The 20,575-nt window shown below is 39.9% G+C and overlaps 1 protein-coding gene across 3 annotated transcripts in view; it reads left to right on the plus strand.

The window, feature by feature from the left end:
* The window catches only part of adam19a (ADAM metallopeptidase domain 19a), a 107,180-nt gene that overhangs the window by 67,896 nt on the left and 18,709 nt on the right, over positions 1–20,575 (plus strand). For all 3 annotated transcript variants that reach the window (XM_080872622.1, XM_080872623.1, XM_080872624.1), the window contains 10 exons: positions 1,481–1,546; positions 2,200–2,271; positions 2,572–2,738; positions 5,507–5,591; positions 6,960–7,102; positions 10,565–10,742; positions 12,470–12,559; positions 14,453–14,648; positions 15,085–15,193; positions 19,271–19,475. In XM_080872622.1, the coding sequence (XP_080728748.1) occupies positions 1,481–1,546; positions 2,200–2,271; positions 2,572–2,738; positions 5,507–5,591; positions 6,960–7,102; positions 10,565–10,742; positions 12,470–12,559; positions 14,453–14,648; positions 15,085–15,193; positions 19,271–19,475 (1,311 nt within the window). The remainder of the gene's footprint in view (positions 1–1,480; positions 1,547–2,199; positions 2,272–2,571; positions 2,739–5,506; positions 5,592–6,959; positions 7,103–10,564; positions 10,743–12,469; positions 12,560–14,452; positions 14,649–15,084; positions 15,194–19,270; positions 19,476–20,575) is intronic.

The following is a 20,575-nucleotide window of genomic DNA, read 5'->3' on the forward strand; positions in this document are numbered from 1 at the left end:
ATGAATTACTCCCCCAAAAGGGAGAAAGCACAACCAGAATATGTGTAGCCACCTCAAACAGGATTTAAACCAGAAACCTTCTCTCTGTGAGCGAATTTCTAAACCACTCCACCACCATTCAGTCTATTTTGTAGCTTTCATGTCTGTGTCAAAGCACTTTCTCTAAAGGTACCACTGGCGTCTATGTTCTCTTGCTAAAAGTATTTACTTACCTGCCTTCACACACGAATTACTTGAGTGACATCTCATTCTTAATCCATAGGGTCTAATAAAACGTTGGCCATCCCTTTGCAGCTATAACAGATTCAGTTCTTCTAGGAAAGCTTTTTACGAGGTTTAGGGGTGTGACACAATAAGACCTAATTTATTTCAAAGATGTTTCATTGGACTAAGGCCAGGACTCACTGCAGGCAAGTCAATTTTGTTTGTTTGTTTGTGATGCAACAACAAAGAAAAGAAAAAACACAATCAAACAAAGCATAAGGAAAACAGGAATATTTTAAATGTAATTCTTCCCTCAAATTGTATCCCACATTCCTTTTAGAAAACAGATTTATAATATTGTCAGGAAGGTTGTATATTGCTTAATACATAATTTGTTCAGTGTAAAAATGAACCAGAAACCAAGAAACTCATGATCTTTTTCTATTTCCACACCATCTTTGTGAATCTGTGCTTATGAGTTAATTTGAAAATTCCCAAATAACATGATTTTAGTTTTGCTTAGATTCAATCATATTTTGTTCTTGTCAAACCATGTTGTCTTTTTGTACATTTCTAAAGCTACCATGGAGGTGCTGTGTAGCAGTCAGAGGTAGGACTTAAATACAGGACTCCAATGAAACGGTTCAACTGAGAGAGGCAGCTTTTATTTGCTGTGGAAAACTTTAAATGGAACACGGAGACGAGTCACTAATACGAGAAATGTGGAATGCAGAGACCACACCCCTGCCTCACACCCCCACTGCCCAATAAGGCCGGGGCTCTGGGTCTCTTCCACAGTGTATGTTATGTTTAGCTTTGTCGTCCTCCTGTCAGCCCCAACAGGGCAGTTGGCAGCCTTCAACTGCTTGATCATAGGGGGTTAACTGTTGACTGTTGTTGCTATTTCATATAATATAATATAATATAATATAATATAATATAATATAATCATATAAATACAATTGATTGATTCAATATTTTGTTTTTGTTTACTGCTTTAAAGGATCTCTTTTAGTGCTGAGCAGTTATATCTTCATCCAGTGTTTTTCCCCATAGTTCACTGTCTAAATATGTATAATATTTCATGTCAAGTCTGTGACAGCCTTTTTACACCTTTTCTGCACATTCGTCCACTCTAATGGACTGACAAGTATGTGTCTCTTAACATTTTAGGTATTCCCTATCTCCTATCTTTGTTTGAGAGTGTTTTAGCCCATCAGTTTATGTTACTGTATTTATAAACATGTTGCTCCTTCCTTCTTCTCTTTAATGGCAGGTTAAAAGGAATACCTTGGGTACGACTAAGTACATCGAACTGTACATTGTGGCGGATAATACATTGGTAAGATGACTCATCACCTGCCTTATTCATGCCCAAGCCGATTATTCCTGTGCAACTACAGGAATAATCTACTACTACATTTGTCTGCTAAGATCAAACTCACACAGCAGGATGGACACTCAGTTACATACTAAACAATTATGTAATTCAAGATAATATGACTCTTTTATATGGACAATTCTAAGCTTATCTAGTAGTTGTACTGAGGCAAAAGTAAGTGGAGTTAGTATTTGTCTGCTTAATGTGGGGATAGATTTAGGTTGAATTGCCAGGTGGACGGACTTTCAAATGGTTGTTCTGCAGTAATTAAATACTATGTCTCAATTGAAGTACACTTTGGGCTCCTGCCACATGTAAGGCGACTGGAACACAATTCATTAAAAAATACTGACAGTATTCTCGCCAGTATTCTTCTTGATGTTTATTAAAGGGAAAAACACATTTTAGTTGTAAACCACCATCAGCATTACTAAGATCCAGCAGTGTATACAATGTTCAGAGATTCTAAGTTGGGCAAAGTGTTATAAAATATATTTACCAATAAGAAGACTGAAGTCCTCTCCCACTCTAATTGGTATCAGTCGGGATTAATTGTTTCTAAAATGTTTTACATTTTCCCCTCATGGCTAACATTCATTTATGTAATCGTGCAGTTTCAACGGCAGAATCAAGATTATGAAAAGACTAAGGCGAGGATAATGGAAATTGCTAATTATGTGGATAAGGTAAGGATGAGGGCTTCTGCTGTTCACTCCTGTTCTCCAGAGAACAGACAGTTTGATTCAACAAGCTATTGTTGCTGGGTCCACATATATTTCCTTGTCATGTATTAGTTATCTACTTTGAGATAACTTTTATGTTCTAAATCCGTAGTGATTGAAAACACACAAATACAGTACTTAATATGACTTCACCTGTCAGTAGTTTTAATATTGTGACAGTCACTAGTAATAGTTGTTGTTGTTTTTTTTTATTTGCCATTTGGAAAAATGTAGAAAAATAATATCTGTTGTGTCTATGTTCAGTTCTACAGGGCTCTGAACATCCGTGTGCCTCTCATTGGTCTGGAGGTTTGGACTAAAAGAGATCAGTGCATCATCACCGAGGAGCCAAATGCAACTCTTTGGTCCTTCCTCCAATGGAGACAGAAGCTAAAATCACGCAAGAAGCATGACAATGCCCAGTTGCTTACGTAAGAAACATACCACAGCACTGAGCCAACACCAGACATGTAGAAAACAAAATCATGTTGTTTACATCGGGTCTTTCACCTCTGTCTGAAGCATTTTTGTATTTCAAGCAGGAACTTTAAATCATTTTCATACCTGTTGGAATCAAAATAATATTTTTCTTGTCAGTTCACAGCTACCTTTTCAGTGATCAGTTGGAAACAGAGTGGATATGCCGACTGTGGTTTTTCATTAAAAAAATAGTTATACTATACAGTCAAGGGAAAAATAATGTGTCAACAGTGTGTAAAACCAGTAGCAAGTAGTAACTTGCAGTAATCACTTTCTGAATGACTCTCACATCATTGTGAAGAAATGTTTTACAGTTACTCAGGAAGATTGTGACATTTTGTTAACATACCACTGAATGCCAAAAATTCAGCTTCTATCGAGGTGACTACATTTTCTCAAAAATAATTAATGAAATGATTAGCAGCACCTGGCTGTTACTTATCCTTTAAATTCCTGTGTACTCAGTTTTACACATATATGCCTCTGCATAAGGTCCTGTGAAAACATATTTTCATGACTTTAGTATACAAATTCAGTATGGCTTCATTGCTGTCTGCGGAATAAATGCTAAATTTATTTTATGAATCCATTCAAGTGGTTTACATAATAGACATTTGTTCACTTTTTCATATTCTTAGTGACTTTACATGAACTTGCGTGACAGAAAATGTGACCTTTTTTCATTGACAAGAAGTTTAAAAAAAATATTATTTGTTAAAGGTCTATGAAAGAATGTGTGACTTTCTTTTGTCAAATAAGTCAAGAATTGGGGTGGCTGTGAAACTGATTAGGCTCCAACGTTTATCTTTTGTTTATCTGAAACTGGGTCACAGTGTCAGCAGACTAAGTGGAGTATTTCCAGCAAGCCTTTACAGTGTTGTGATACAATACTGCAATGGCAGGAAGTAATATCTCTTATTTCAACCACCTACAAATTATATTTTTAGTATTCTTAGAATTTACTGCTCCTATCACAAGACGACAAAACAAAAAAACAAGAGGAGAAAAACAACATCCAGGACTCAGACTCTGTAGAGGCTCTCTCAGTGAGGCCTGTGATTAAAATCACTGTTATTCTTCATTTTTAATTCAACATATTTATTGTTTATGTATTTTATTTATATTCAACATGCCAGTATTGAGCAATTGAGCCAAGCCAACTTTATTTATAAAGCACTTTAAAAACAGGGAGTACTGACCAAAGTGCTGAACATAATTCAGTTCAATTCAATTTTATTTATACACAACAACAGCAGCCTCAAGGTTCAAGAGAAGTAAGCCAGGATAAAAGAAATGCTGTGGAAGAGAGCCAAAAGATTAATAAAATATAAGTACTATAAATAAAATACATAGTAAAAAAAACCAATAAAATTATAGAACATCAATATCAAACTGAACATTCTAGACTGGGTTTAAAAGCCAAACCGAAAAGGTCGGTCTTTAGACCAGATTAGAAAACACAAGCAAAACTTTAATCATGATGGAGAGGTGATGGCATCTCTGACCATGTTCAGTCTAATAAATCAGGGAAGTTGAGCAGGTGCAGGTTCAGCAGCATGTCTGAATGTAATACATTTAATTATTACATTTTTGTTGTTAAGCATTTTCACAGCGACTCTAAAGTGGCCTGCCATCTGTCACTGCCATTTGTGTTTGTGTTTGTGCTGTTTCTGGCACTTGTTACTCAAATTGTAAAATCAATAATATTGGATCACCATTCACGGGGGAAACGCAGTGGTAAGCTGGAAAGTGGACATCTTCGTCTGCTTATGGATTGGCTCATCGCCTCTTTCCTTCCCGGTCTACACCTGGTAGGTACCTGCTGCCGGACCCAAAGAGCTATTCCGGCTGTCACAGCCCCGTTGCTTGGCACCAGAGAAAGCACCAGGTGATCCAGGAGAGAAGGACAATTGCTGCCTAAGCATCATAACATTGGTGTAACCTTGGTGTAACACTCCCACTTTCCCATGTGGTTACTTGGGAAAATGAATTAGAATCAGAATCAGAATCAGAATGGGTTTATTGCCAGATGTTGAGGTTTACAACATTAGGAAATTGCTGCGGTGCTTCAGTGCAGACAATAAGAATTAAAGTGCTATGTAGAAAGAAAGAAAGATATGTGCATGAGATATACATGAGATATATACATGAGAATAAGAATTATGAGTGCTACGTAGAAAGATATATACATGAGTGCAGGTGGTGATCAGTTACCCATCCATGCATTATACTGTGAAAGCATCCGATGTAACAGGATTGATCTGTAATTGTTTCACTGAATATCAAGCTCAGGAGAATTGTATTAAATCAGTTGCGCTCAACCTCTGTGATGTTTAGACCTGGGCTGATAATTAGCACAGTGCCATGTGTCTCTGCACTCACCATTGTATGATGAGCCTCTGGCAGTTGGTTAATATATAAACTAATAAATGCTTATAAAACAAACAAAAGATTTTGCTTCCAATAGAGCAAAAAACTCAAAATAGTAGCAGGAGCAGCACAAATGTTAATTAGAAAAATGTAGACTCGGTGATTAGATGTGCTGATACATTAGGATCTGTTTTGTTTTCATTATTCAGTCAGAGCTTGATTCTGTTTTAGCATGCCAAGAGACCAACTGCATTCAGTGCATCCACTGTGGACCCCGAAGTGAACAGGAAGAAGGTTGAGGTTAAGTCATAATTCACTCTGTTTCTCGTGTTTTTTCTCTGTGTGAAAGGGGTGTGACATTCAAGGGGACAACTATCGGCATGGCACCACTGGAGGGGATGTGCAGCCTGGAAAACTCTGGAGGCATCAATGTGGTATGTGGAAATACATTTCTACTTTTCTTTCCTTCTTCCTCCTCTTTTTCTCTGTCTTCACGTCATGTAATTTTTTCCTGCTCGCTTCACTGTCTGTTTTTGGGCATGGAGAGTATCCACTGAAATATCACTGACCATCTTATTTGTATTATCAGATGGTCAATGATCCAGGTTAAAAGCCCACTAATTAACAGGCTTATATAAACAGGTAAATTACAAATCCAGAGGGTTTTTTTTCTAATTTTTAGCTTTTTCATTTTCTTATAATAATTCACAGCTGACATCATTCTGCTTTCTAGCAACAGCTGAATTCAAAAGAAAAACTTGCTGTACTGCTCAGATAGCGAGACAGCCGCTGCTCCTAGAGAAGCCTTTAGTATCTGACTCAAAATAAATGTTGTTGATGTACCCCACATATTATTGGGATCACTGCAGTCTGAAATAATGGAATAAAAATCCCAAAAAAGTTTATTCTGTTCACCTGGACGTAGCGTTTTAAGTGGGAGAAACATTTTGTCACTCATCGAAGTGATGATAAATGAGCCGCTCAGTCTCAGCTGACTGCAGGTTTCCCTAACCTTTTAAACCATACATACTGACTGAAACTAGTACAACTGGCAAAAAATGGGCTATGAGGTCAGTTTCTTCATTAATATGCAAATTGTCATGACCATTTCCGTACCTGGTTGACTGAGCATCCATTTAGACACTAGAAAAATAATTTTATTTTGTTTATCAAGCTATTGTTAATGGGACATGGACATGCCCACGAATTGAGGCATGTGTAAACCGTGTGTAAATCGTATGTGCGTGTTATGCCTGTTGATGTCTACATTATTTTCTGACATGAAATTTTGAGACAGGAGAAAGTACTGGAGATGGTTCTTTGGTATTAACGAACTGTAATATAGAAGTTTTAAAAAAAATCAAGAGCTCTGTGTGTTGCGAGTCTTCTAGGCTTAGCACCCCTCTGGCCATGCTGGAAACACACTCACTCATTTTGTTACTTTAATAAAGATATAATTTAATGTATGTTAAAAGTAACAAATTCATTCTTTAAACATGTCAGTTTGAAAAGTTAACAATCAAAAAAATAATATATCACTGAAAAAGGAACACAAAGTTAGACAATCAGTCAAACAAATACAAATTTATAACCAGGAGTTTTGAGATACAACATACAAATCCACAGTTCAACTTTTAACTTAGATGCACTAAAATCATTTTAATAGACTTAACAATAACCATAATAACCTGGCCCAACCATGAAGTCAGCTTACTTTGACACACCCATATTAAATTAGTTTGAACATATTGTTGATAGACTGCATCACATAAGTGACAGCTCCTTTTGTTATTCCTCTACAGGACCACTCAGAGCTGTCCATTGGTGCTGCAGCCACCATGGCCCACGAGATTGGCCACAACTTTGGGATGAGCCATGACCATGACAGCTGCTGTGTGGAGGCCACTGCCGATCAAGGAGGCTGTGTGATGGCCGCTGCCACCGGGTTAGCCACGAGCTCTGCACAGGACTAAAGAAACATCCTAGTCACCCTCAGATGTTGTTACTAACACCTTGATTTCAACTCAAGTCAATTTTATTTATATAGCACCACAACAGCAATTCCCTCAAGCTTCCTTATAAAGACCCTACAATAATATAGTAAACATGACAAGGACGTGGCAACAACGAAAGGAAAAAACCTTTTAACAGGAAGAAATGTTTTATAGAACGAAGCAGCCATAACACACTGACACATTACATTACTTGACACATGAAAAACAGTTCTAGCTGCTGAAATACTAGCATGGCTGTTTAACAAACTATTCCCTTGATAATTTTTTATTAGATTTTTATATTTTGCCTTTGAATTTGTTTTTCTTGTGTTGTCCTGTAAATAGGTACTACAAATCTGAATGAAGGAAAACAAGTATTTGTGTGAAAGACTTTGTTCCTTGATAAACATGATAAACAACTTAGTTCAATAAAAATTACAATATAACAAACTGACATAATACAATACAATATCAGACAGAAAGCGTAGAATCAAAATATCATGTAAGCTTTTCACGGTTTACAATAAGTAGCAGTGGCTATAGTGGAGCTAAACTGAAACCTAAGGATTGCTTTCCTCCAGCACTGTCTAAGACAGGGGTCTCAAACCCGCGGCCCGGGGACCATTTGCAGCCCACGTCACCCCTACTTGCAGCCCGCATATTGAGGTGAAGAAATATATATATATACACTCAACAAAAATATAAACGCAACACCTTTGTTTTTGCTCCCATTCCCCATGGGATGGACGTAGAGACCTAAAATTCATTCCAGATACACAATATAACCATCCCTCCCAAACAGTGGTCACAAATCAGTCCAAATGTGTGGTAGTGGGCACATCTGCTATATTGAGATAATCCATCCCACCTCACAGGTGTGCCACATCAGGATGCTGATCTGACATCATGAGTAGTGCACAGGTGTACCTCAGACTGCCCACAACAAAAGGCCACCCTGGAATGTGCAGTTTTTTGCGCTATTGGGGGTCTGGGGACCCAGAACCGGTCAGTATCTGGTGTGACCACCATTTGCCTCATGCAGTGCAACACATCGTCGCATGGAGTCTATCAGATTGTCAATTGTGGCCTGTGGAATGTTGGTCCACTCCACTTCAATGGCTGTGCGAGGTTGTTGGATATTCGTGGGAACTGGTACACGCTGTCGTATACGCCGGTCAAGCACATCCCGAACATGCTCAATGGGTGACATGTCCGGTGAGTATGCTGGCCATGCAAGAACTGGGACATTCTCAGCTGCCAACTGCCCTGAACAATGTGAACCATGATTCATCCGTGAAGCGCACACCTCTCCAACGTGCCAGACGCCATCGAATGTGAGCATTTGCCCACACAAGTCTGTTACGGCGACGAGCTGGAGTCAGGTGAAGACCCCGATGAGGACGATGGGCATGCAGTTGAGCGTCCCTGAGACGGTTTCTGACAGTTTGTGCAGAAATTGTTTGGTTGTGCAAACCAATTGTTCCAGCAGCTGTCTGGGTGGCTGGTCTCAGACGATCTTGGAGGTGAACCTGCTGGATGTGGAGGTCCTGGGCTGGTGTGGTTACACGAGGTCTGCGGTTGTGAGGCCGGTTGGATGTGCTGCCATATTCTCTGAAACGCCTGTGGAGACGGCTTATGGTTGAGAAATGAACATTCAATGCACGGGCGACAGATCTGGTTGACATTCCTGCTGTCAGCATGCCAATTGCACGCTCCCTCATTGCTTGTGGCATCTGTGGCATTTTGCTGTGAGACAAAACTGCACATTCCAGGGTGGCCTTTTGTTGTGGGCAGTCTGAGGTACACCTGTGCACTACTCATGATGTCAGATCAGCATCCTGATGTGGCACACCTGTGAGGTGGGATGGATTATCTCAATATAGCAGATGTGCCCACTACCACACATTTGGACTGATTTGTGACCACTGTTTGGGAGGGATGGTTATATTGTGTATCTGGAATGAATTTTAGGTCTCTACGTCCATCCCATGGGGAATGGGAGCAGTAACAAAGGTGTTGCGTTTATATTTTTGTTGAGTGTATATATATATATATATATATATATATATATATATATATCCAGCAGATCCCGGGAATAACATCGGAGATCTCTGTCCAGAAGAGCGCAGTCCTGGGAACAGCTAAGATACTGCGCAGGACCCTCAAGCTCCCAGGCCTCTGGTAGAGGACCCGAGCTTGAAGGATAAACCGCCCGCAGGGGCGTGCTGGGTGTTTTTTTATATATATATATATATATATATATATATATATATATATATATATATATATATATATATATATATATATATATATAATTTAAAAAAAATGATTTAACATGAAGGCAATATGAGCAGTGTTACAGGCATAGCCCTTTGTGACAGTGTATGGACAGTGTAGTCCGTGCTGCAAGGAGAATGTGTGGGACTGCCCCTCCCTTTGTGTGTGTGTGTGTGTGTGAGTGCGAGGCACGGAGGAAAAGGAGAGTTGAAAAGTACAAGTTGCTACTGGTGAGAAACAGAAGATGAAAGCATGTAAATATAATAATAACCACTGCAAGTGTAGAGTGCCTGACGAGCCCAGTTGTAAGTAAACTGTTAAGACTCGTCTATACACGGTTTGTGTTTTCCAATAACGTTCAGTCATAGGTTTTTTTGTCATATTTAAAATAAACAAAAACACTAAATTTTTGGAAATATTTGTGGACTTTCCCTCTGATGAGATGACAGTGCCAGCAGTGGCCCCCAGCTCCTCTGAGTTTGAGATCCCTGGTCTGTCAGCTTATACACGTGACTAGTTTACAAAGGAAGTGGCTTAAAAGTCTAGGCAATAGCTGAGAAGGCCACGGGATTAAGATAAGTGCAGAACTGTTCTAGAGTCAGTGCATCTTCTTTATATATCACCTTGATGATTATGATGACCATGGATTTAGCCTCTAGATGAGCATCTATGTTGAGAAGAGGGAGGTAGCTGAATAGTACTTGGAAGGTGTTTTGCCCATGCACGCTTTTTCCTTCTTTTTTTCTTACACCCATGTCCAAGATTACTGTGGTAGTCGTACATTCAATATTAATGGTTTCTGTGATGGGAGCAGGGATGGTAAAGAGCCATGTTTAAGCCTAACTGCAAAATATATTAAAATACTTCATCATTCACAGCTTCACCTTTGTTTTTTTATCTTTGAAAAAAAAATAGTTCAAGTTATACAAAGCAGTAACACACAGCTCATTCAGAACCTGTGACCTCTGTCTCTCACATGCTCTCTCTCTCCCTCTGCTAATTGCTAATGACTTAAATAGTATATCAGTCAAAATACTTACAGATTGAATAATTGTAAAATGTACAAATGCATGCATAACATTGATATTTTTTTACTTTCTGTTCAATGTTAATAATATGATAATGTCCCTGTCCAGGCACCCATTCCCTCGAGTCTTCAGTTACTGCAGCAAACGCGATTTGGACCGCTATTTCCAGAAGGGAGGGGGCATGTGCTTATATAACATTCCCAACATGAACGATCTGGTGGGGGGCAAGAAGTGTGGCAACGGCTTTGTGGAGGACGGAGAAGAGTGTGATTGTGGAGAACCAGATGTGAGGACAAGTATTCAATTTGAACTTATATTAACTTTCCCTACCAGATAAAAGGATAAATAAAGCAGAGGTGGGAAACTCCAGGCCTCAAGGGCTGGTGTCCTGTAGGTTGCAGATATATCACCCTGGGTCAATACACCTGCATCGAATGATTTGTTCATTACCAGGCCTCTGGAGAACTTCATGACATGTTGTGGAGGTCATTTAGCCATTTGAATCAGCTGTGTTGGACCAAGGACGCATCTAAAACCTGCAGGACACAGGCCTGACCCCTGCAATAAAGTAATGCATTATGTTTAATTCTCGTAAGTTAAAAAACTTTTTTGATGCTCATTTACTTTTTGTAACAGCTTCAAACCTTGGTTATGATTTACTTGTCCTATTATTAAATTATTTTGCAGACAATTGTCAGCTGATTTTCACACAAAACTTAGCTGAAGAGAAAATATCCAACTTTTGACAAAACCATCTCATCATCATGTCCATTCTGTAGTTTTTTCAGCTTTTAAAAACAGATGAAATGCTATGCTATGTTGTTATAGATAATCGGATTTTTAATTGTCATACCACTGTGCAGAGTTCTCATCTTTGTCGAATGTAGGTTTAAATAGAAGAGAAAAGCCAGAGTATTCTTATTATGAAAGTAATGACTTCACATCACTGCATTTCAGATGCATTTATTTACTGTATTGTTTAAAAAAATTAAACAGCACTTTTTTGAGACTGTGATACGACGCCCACTGCGGTGGCTGTACCTCAGGAGGTAGAGCAGATCATCTACTAATCAGAAGGTTGGTGGGTTAGGTTATCCCTAACCCTAAAGTTGGCATGCCTTAGGCATGAGGTTAACCCCAAGTCTGTTTCCGATGCATCCATTGGAGTAAGGAGTAATGTTAGATAGAAAGCACTTCTGCATAGAAATAGTGCTTGTGCCCATTGTGATTCAGCATACAAGCCTTTGTTAGGGAGTATGGATGTACTGCGATCACTGTTGTTTTCTACTGGTGCCAAAAGCGGTGGTCCACTGACAGTCTTGAAAGAAAATGAGGAGACTTCACACACACTTCTATACTTATTCACCACTATGCTAGTACTAATGCAGCTAGTTCATGTTATTTACACCAAATATTGATCCCGTCATCTGAATGTCAAAGTGGAAATCAAGACTCGAGTCCTGATTTCGGTGAGTGGATTAAAAGTGCGTTTTTAAGCCTTCCTTATGTGCAGATAAGATAAGATAAGAAGAACTTTATTTATCCCGAGGGAAATTCTTTTGTCATACACATTGCAGTCACACATTGCTCAACAATTTTGGAGCCGCAACTGCGAAGGCCTGTCCCCTCGAGTATCCATTATGTCTTTAGAACAAGGAAAAGCATTTGGTCTGCTGACCTGAGAGAACGAGGCAGAACAAGGCAGCAGCTCAGACAGATACTCTGAACAGAGAAGTATGTGTGTGTGTGTGCGTGTGTGTGTGCGCGCGCGCGCGTGTGTGTGTGTGTGTGTAGTTGCTTTTGCTTATTGGTTAAATATAGTTCTTTTTACATAACTGAGCTTACTCTGTAAAAAAGGTGATTAAACATAACCTTCAAATCATTTATGAAGTCCGTTTTATTCGAATCATTAAAGTTAAAGCAGAGGTTATTATTTTATTATTATTGTTTTTCGTTATGTACGCTTCAGTGTTTAAACCTTGATATTGTGTGTTATTGTATGATTGTCAACAGGAATGTGAAAACGACTGCTGCAATCCCAATAACTGTACCTTGAAGGAGGCGGTCCAGTGTGCCCATGGAATGTGCTGCGAGGGGTGCAAAGTAAGAGAAAGCCGAGAAAGACAAAGCTGATTCTGATGCGTCGGGTCTGTGTTTACATCTTTGTGTGGAATCCGTGTACCTGCTCTCATCTGCTGTTTGGTTGTTGTTGAAATGGTTTTGTGAGCTTTAATCTGAGAATCTGGCGTTTATCAGAATCAGAATCAGAATGGGGTTTATTGCCAAATGTTGAGCAGGTTTACAACATTAGGAAATTGCTGCGGTGCTTCAGTGCAAACATGCTGTCATAAATAGCACTTAAATAGACATGGAAAAAAATAAAAGTAGGGATAAGAATTAAAAGTGCTACGTGGAAAGATATGTGCATGAGATATACATGAGATATATACATGAGAATAAGAATTAAGAGTGCTACGTTGAAAGATATATACATGAGTGCAGGTGGTGATCAGTGCCAAACATAGAATGATGCAGTGACACAGCGTAGGGTCATGTGTTAGTGGCGGGTACAGTCATATGGTTATTGTTCATGTGTCCAACAGCAGAGGGGAAGAAACTGTTCTTATGGCGAGAGGTTCTGGTGCGAATGGACCGGAGCCTCCTGCCTGAGGGGAGCAGGTCAAACAGACTGTGTCCAGGGTGAGAAGGGTCAGCTGAGATCCGGGCTGCACGCCGCAGTGTCCTGGAGGTGTACAGGTCCTGCAGAGATGGGAGTCTGCAGCCAATCACCTTCTCAGCAGAGCGCACAACACGCTGCAGTCTCTGTTTGTCCCTGATAGTGGCTCCAGCGTACCACACGGTGATGGAGGAGGTGAGGATGGACTCGATGATTGCAGTGTAGAACTGCATCATCGTCCGTGTTGGCAGGTTGAATTTCTTCAGCTGCCTCAGGAAGTACATCCTCTGCTGGGCTTTCTTTCTTGTTTATGGCAAAACACAGTTATATTTAAAAGTTGATTCTGGATTTAATGAATTGATATCGCTTTATTCAAGCTACTCACCTCCCACTTCCACCTGCACTTTCAACTGGACCACGGCCAATCAGAGAGGTCCCGCCCCTGACTATCTCTGATTGGTTTAGTCCACGATAGGGGCATGATGTGTGTCTGTTGTTGACCACAGGGAAGGTTGCAGATTTTTTTTTTTTTTTTTTGCTACCTGAACAGTTGGTCGCACAGGTGCAACCAAATATTTTTTTTTTAGTCGCACCACTGAAAAATTTGGTCGCACTCTAGAGCCCTGTATTTGTTGTCTTGTGAGTATAATGGTTAACACACTCGCCTTACAAGTGAAGGATTAGTGTTGCAAGATAATCTCGTGTACTCCAAGTGCAGGTCCCGAGGTTGGATAAATGGTAGGGCTGTGTCAGGGGATGTGGGTTAAAAATCAGGTCCAAATCAGATGTGCTGGTCCATCCATTGTGGCAACAATTTGTTTGTTCTCCTTTATACGTTTGCATTTTAAACCTAATGGTTTTACTTAAAAACTCTTTTAATACTGTTTTTAGTTTTTCTTCTCATTTAGACTAAAGAGTATTTCATATAAACATTGGTTCAAATAACTATTTGTAATGTGTAAGTGTGCTTTTAGATTTAAACCACCTCCAGGATTTTGTTTTTTACATCAACAATGAACACACAAAGATATTTTCTAGAAAAAAGCTTTCATAAACCTTCTGTATATTGCCTACCCCTATGGTGATGGGAGGTAGAGCTGTCATTTGCTTGGGAAAATCTGTTTGCTTTGGGAAAATTCTAGTTAAACGCATCAGAAATCAAATTTGAAGTATTTGTAGGCAGATATTTACACTTTAATCCTTATATGTAGAAGGCTTCAGTGTGCATCATTTTGCTAAGTATCACTAAACTAAAGATGCTTCTCCATGTCTTGTGCTCCTTTCCTCCTTCCTCACCCTCTGTTCCCTACGCATGTCAGTTGAAGCAGGCGGGTACCATGTGCCGGCGCCCAGCAGGAGCATGTGACCTTCCAGAATACTGCACTGGGGCTTCTCCTTACTGCCCTGCCAACGTTTACCTGCTGGATGGCTCCTCTTGTCAATACGGAATGGCCTACTGCTACAATGGCATGTGCCTCACCCATGAACAGCAGTGCTTGCAGCTCTGGGGCTACGGTAATGAAAATGGTTTTACATGCACTTCATCACCTCCCTCAATATGACATTAATTTACTGCACATGCCTATAAACCACTAAGTCTTTGTTGAAGGTCAGTATTTAATAAAACTACAAATGAAATGTCTATACTGTCAGCTTACCAAGGTTAGTTAGTTGACATTGTATTCCAACTTATGTTTCCTAAAAGTGATGTCTTCAATTTCTTGTAACTCTTCCGTCTAGTCATCCAAACATCTGTGTTCTCTTCTCAGGAAGTTTAGTACATAGTAAATAGCCTGGTACTTGGAAAGGTCTATCCTTACTTTCACAAAGCACTCAAAGCACCAAACATTCACATATCCTTACATTTCTAATGTTACTCAACTTTTGATGTAGTGACTTTTGCCTTTGGGGTATTTTGGGAAAATAGAGTTAATTGGGTATATGTTTCCAGGAGCTCAACCGGCCCATGATGTCTGCTTTGAAGATGTCAATGCAGCAGGAAATGATTTTGGAAATTGTGGGAAAGATGAATATGGCACCTATGTGAAGTGTAAGAAAAGGTAAGTGAAGCTTCACATATCAGGTATCACCGCATGTGTTAAATAGCATCAGCTATTTACCGTAGGGTTATCCACACTGATAACAGATACAACTAATATTGGAAATGCTTTTGTTGAACATATCTTTACAGTACTATACTTTGACACATCATGGAGCCACACAGCTTTCAAATGTAGTGTAACAGTTTATTTTTAGTGTGTCAAAGAGTCTGATGGCAGCAGAAGGAACAACCTGCTGTAACGTTTCCTCAGACAGCCTTTCGTCCTGGGAGCTCAGCCACATAGCTTCCTGGTCGGCAACTCGACGCCTTTGGACAGCTTTCCAGCTGTTCCTGCACACACACACACACACACACACACACACACACACACACACACACACACACACACACACACCCTCTCTGGTCCTCAGCATCACTACAAAAAGAGAGAGCGTTCGTTAGTGAAATCCCCTCCACCTGGCCCTCAGCTTCCCTGTTCCCTGCTGCAGCACGCCTCCACTGCAGCAGAGCCAGGGACCACACCCCTGCCACCCACCCCCACCACCTGACTGAGGCTGGGGCTAGATCCTGCCGAACCTACTCCCCCACCGGGAGGAAATCGGCCACGACCATCTGCCTTCCCGACCTGTGGACCACCTTGAACTTAAATGGGTGCAAAGCCAGATATGAGGGTAGAAACAGAGTTATGATGAATATTAAGATAAATATTAAATAGATGAATATAGCAATATAGGTAAAAACATGTGGGCAAATATGTCATGGTGTACAAAAGTGATGGGGTGCATCAAAGTGTCATTAATACTGTTCCACATGTGTGGATCTGTGGATGAGTTAAAGAGTCTGATGGCAGCAGAAGGAACGAACTCCTGTGATGTTCCTGCGAGACTGCGAGGTTGAAGGAACCTGTTGCCGAAACTGCTCTTCAGATTGTCAGGTGTGTTATCAAGGGGGTGGGAGTCATTGTCCATGACTGCCAGCATTCTGTCACTGATCACCTCCTCCTCATGCCAACAACAGACGGATAAAACATATAGAGCAGGCTGCTGCATACATTGAAGGAGCTGAACCTTCGTAAAACCCTTTTTGTAGGCAGCTCCGTGTCCAATCCAATAATGGCCGTGTCATCAGAGGCTTTCTGGAGGAGACAAGTTTTTGTGATGTACTTGAAGTTGGCCGAGTAGATGGTGAAGAGGAAAGGGGACAGAACAGTTGATTGGGATGCTCCTATTTTGCTGTTAAGACTCTCTGACACACAGCTCTGCAGTCTCACAAACTGTCGTCTGCCTGTCAGGTAGTCGGTGATCCACTGGACCAGTGGAGCCTCCGCCTGCATGTTCTCCAACTTCTCTCAGCAGCCCTGCCTGGATCGTATTAAAGGCACTAGAGAAGTCGAAGAACATTATCCGAACTGTGGTGTTGGGTCTGTCGGGGGAGGAATACCCTCTCTGCAGCAGATGTATCACTGCATCATCCACCCCTAAGTGGGGCTGGTATGCAAAGTGCAGAGGGTCTTGCTCACAAGGAGTCTGAGGTGTTCCAGGATAAGCTCTCTGTAACTTTCATAACATGAGAGGTTAGTGTTACAGGCCTGTAGTCATTTATTGCCCTGGATGATTTTCTTAGGCACTGGGACCACTCGTGATGTTTTCCATAGCACTGGGACTCTCTGGAGGTGCATGCTCAGGTTGTATAGGTGATGAATTATTCCACACAGCTGGCTAGCACAGGCCTTCAGCATATAGTAGTAGATAGAGCAGTTACTTTAGACTCTAAGACCAGATTGACCAACCTGTGCGCCTCCTGGATTGATTACAAGAAAGCCTATGACATAATGCCCCACACATGGATACTAGATTGCATTGAACTTTACAAGGTCAACAGGATCCTTGGACTCTTTAAGAAAGCTGCTGATCTCAAACCTGCACAGCATCTGCTTTAAACACTAAATGTAGTTAAAGATCTTCACTTGTATGTTGATCTGTAATTATTAGAGATGGACCGATCCGATATTACGTATGGGTATCGGTCCGATACTGACGTGAATTACTGGATCGGATATCGGAGGGAAATAAAAAATGTAATCCGATCCATTAAATATCAAAAAAGCACCTCACAAAACTTGCGACATGGCGTAACTCGGCTCATAACCGTAGCACGTGGCAGCAGTGTGCCTCACGTGATAGAGCGGCTGTGTGTTTTTGTAGCCTCGTTACCAATGCGGCATTTCATCTCCGAGGAAGTTATCCCAGAGAGAAGTAAAGCAAATGTGTAAGTTCATCTCTGAATGTTTGTAAAGCATTCCGGCGTTAAGCTTAATAACGATATATGGAGCGACTGCCTCTTCTTGCTGCTACTTCAATCATGAAACTGATCAATGATCAGCTGATCGGCTTTTCTGTCGCGAGTCCGTGTCTCTAGTTTGTTTTTGGCCCACTTCGCACCAGAAAGAGGAAACCAGCGGCTGAACAACAGCAGAACGTTTGACCTTGATAAGCTGTTGTTAGAATTTATTTAATATTACTTTCTACACCAGGATCCTTTTCTAGCTGACAGCTGGTAACTGTGCAGGGGCGGATCTAGCAAAGTTTAGCCAGGGGGGCCGATAGGGCATGAACAGGGAAAAGGGGGCACAAAGACATACTTTTCTTTCTTATTCTCATTTAAAATGTCTAGCTTTTAATAAATAATTATCTGAATCTTACACCCAAAGTTTTAATCTGATGTAAAATGTATAGAAGTCCATTACTGTATATAGTAACTATTAAGTCTAATATACCCTAGTAAGCTATAGTACTTTTTCCTTTGGGAAGATACCATCTGTGCAGTCTGCAAATCTGTTGAAGAAAGATGTTGAATCTATTTAATTATTCTTGAAAAATAATTGATTTCTGTGCATTTTTTTCACACTGCATCAAATTAAAGTTGATTACGTCGATTAAGCATCATGAGGTGGAGCGTGAGGGGTGGTTCCCTATTTTGTTTTTTGTTTTTTTGCTGGGAGTTTGCAACCCTATTCGTTAGGTTGCTTACTCTTTAAAATACCAGAATAGGGAGGATGGTGCAGGTTTAAGTTTATTAGATTGATCAGTGTTGCTGAACTATGAAATATTTTGGGTGCAGTGTATTTTTTGCATACAGGTATAACAGAATAGCTTTAGTGGGTTTTTTTTTGTTTGTTTGTTTTTACTTGAGTATGAACTTATACAAAAAGCAGCAAGATATTAAAAAACTGTTTTATTGATTAAAACACACTATATCGGATTCATATCGGTATCGGCAGATATCCAAATTTGTGATATCGGTATCGGACATAAAAAAATGGTATCGTGCCATCTCTAGTAATTATTTCACACTATGTTTTGCTAATAGTGTGTTATTTACCACAAGTGTTCAAAGTCATTCTGTGTAATCAGAGAGCATGCATAACTTATTCAATGCCATGTGCTAACAATAGGAGCAATAAGCTACATAGATGATGTTTCCTTTCCATGCTTGGATAACATGTTCTGCCATTTGTTAGATTAGAAAGTAAACAATATTGCACATGGTGGAGCTTATTCTTTGGGTTAACTCGTCTATGAACATTATACACTTTCAATACGTAGATATCCACATCATCATAAATTTACAGTGATGAGCAAGTAAAGTTAATCACAAGTACCACTATATCATTTTTTTTCAATCCCTCGAGGACATATTCATTCATTTATTCATAGGTTGTGTCTTAATCTTTATTCCAAGTTGTCACATTTAGTTTATAACCATGTCCTTTGGTGAAAGACTCTGAGCCTTTCCTCATTTGTTGCTAAAAGAAACTAGTTCTCACCACTACTTCCACTATATTTACTTTTTTATCCAGGGCTAGTTTTAATCCCATGTACAGAGCTATTCGTCCTACCATATGGCATCTCCCCTACCATTATATCTCAAGCAGTGGATAATTGATGTATTTTTGAACCCAACTGCGCTACTGTGGCTGTTCATCAACATTCAGAGGTTATTTGAAATGGTTTCTCAGAGGTTAAATGACTGGCCATTGAAAAATTAAGTCTTATGTGCTTGTATCTTTGTTTAGCGATGCCAAGTGTGGGAAGATTCAGTGCCACAGTGCTGCCACAAAGCCAAAAGGCACCAATGCTGTGTCAATTGACACTACCATCAAGACTGGAGGAACAGAGGTGAAATGTCGTGGCACATACGTCTACAGCACCCAGGATGGCCAGGGTGACCTGCCTGACCCGGGTCTTGTCATGACCGGCACCAAGTGCGGAGAGGGCAAGGTGGGTTCAGACCAAGCTGGAATTTTGTGGTCAGGCAAATATTGATTGAAAACATGAAAACTTGATACTTACTTCATGTTGAAGTTGCCCTGTGGCTGGGGCCCTATCCAGATCAGTCAAATGTGGCATGCATGGAGCAGACATCAACGGATCACTGGGTCATGGTCTGTGGTGTTGCTATTGAGGTGCCAAGCATGCACCCACTTGTCACCACCTAGAGTACCAGAAGCCCAAAACAATAGCAGGATAAGTTGTTTAGTATAACCACAAAAGATTTGGCAAACCACATACTCACCTCTATTCCTTAATACATAGATGTATTTTCCTTAAGAATATGGCAACATTCAAGAAGAAATAAACAGGCTTTCCAACGGTAGAAGATTCATTGCCAAGAAGCATTGTTAGAACAAAGAAATAAGTGTAAATTGCCATATATTTATCAGTTTTAATATAACCTCCTGCCAAATATAAAGTTAAATGTTTAGAGCCAGTTAGTCTGGCCCCAAGTGGTCTACACGTTGACTAATATGGCTTTAATGTCACTTACATCTCTTTGATGTTGGCTTCTGAATTGAACTGAATTAAATATTTTGTAATTTCGAGATTACACTTTATACCCAGATATAATATAACGGTATTAGGTAATAAAAAATTTATTAAATGTTTTAAATGAAATTAACGAGCATTTAAATCATTATTGAAATATTTAATTAATGAATTCCATTTTTTATTAATTAATAAAATTGTAATTAATTAGTAAGTAGCATATTTAATTCATCATTTTGTCATTCCTGGCTCCCTTATAGGCCTAAGTTAACAGACTCATTCAGATGTGGTCTGAATGTAACTGAAACTTCAAGGAAAGTTTGATATCTCTGACTCTTTAAGTATAAGCTGTTTGTGGTTTTTATTTACTGTGTAAAGGAGCATGGTTTATAGTTGTCACCTGTTCCCTTTGTCAAAATTTACTGATCTAATATAATGCACTGATCATTCGATCAATGCATATTATTGATCTAATAAAAAGGGCTACTGGGGGTTAAGGAGGCCTGTTTGTGTATCTTGTTTATTTGGCACTTTGTCGAATGGAATATAAAGTT

The sequence above is a fragment of the Rhamphochromis sp. 'chilingali' genome (genome assembly GCF_963969265.1).
Source record: "Rhamphochromis sp. 'chilingali' genome assembly, chromosome: 1".
Taxonomy (NCBI): Eukaryota; Metazoa; Chordata; class Actinopteri; order Cichliformes; family Cichlidae; genus Rhamphochromis; species Rhamphochromis sp. 'chilingali'.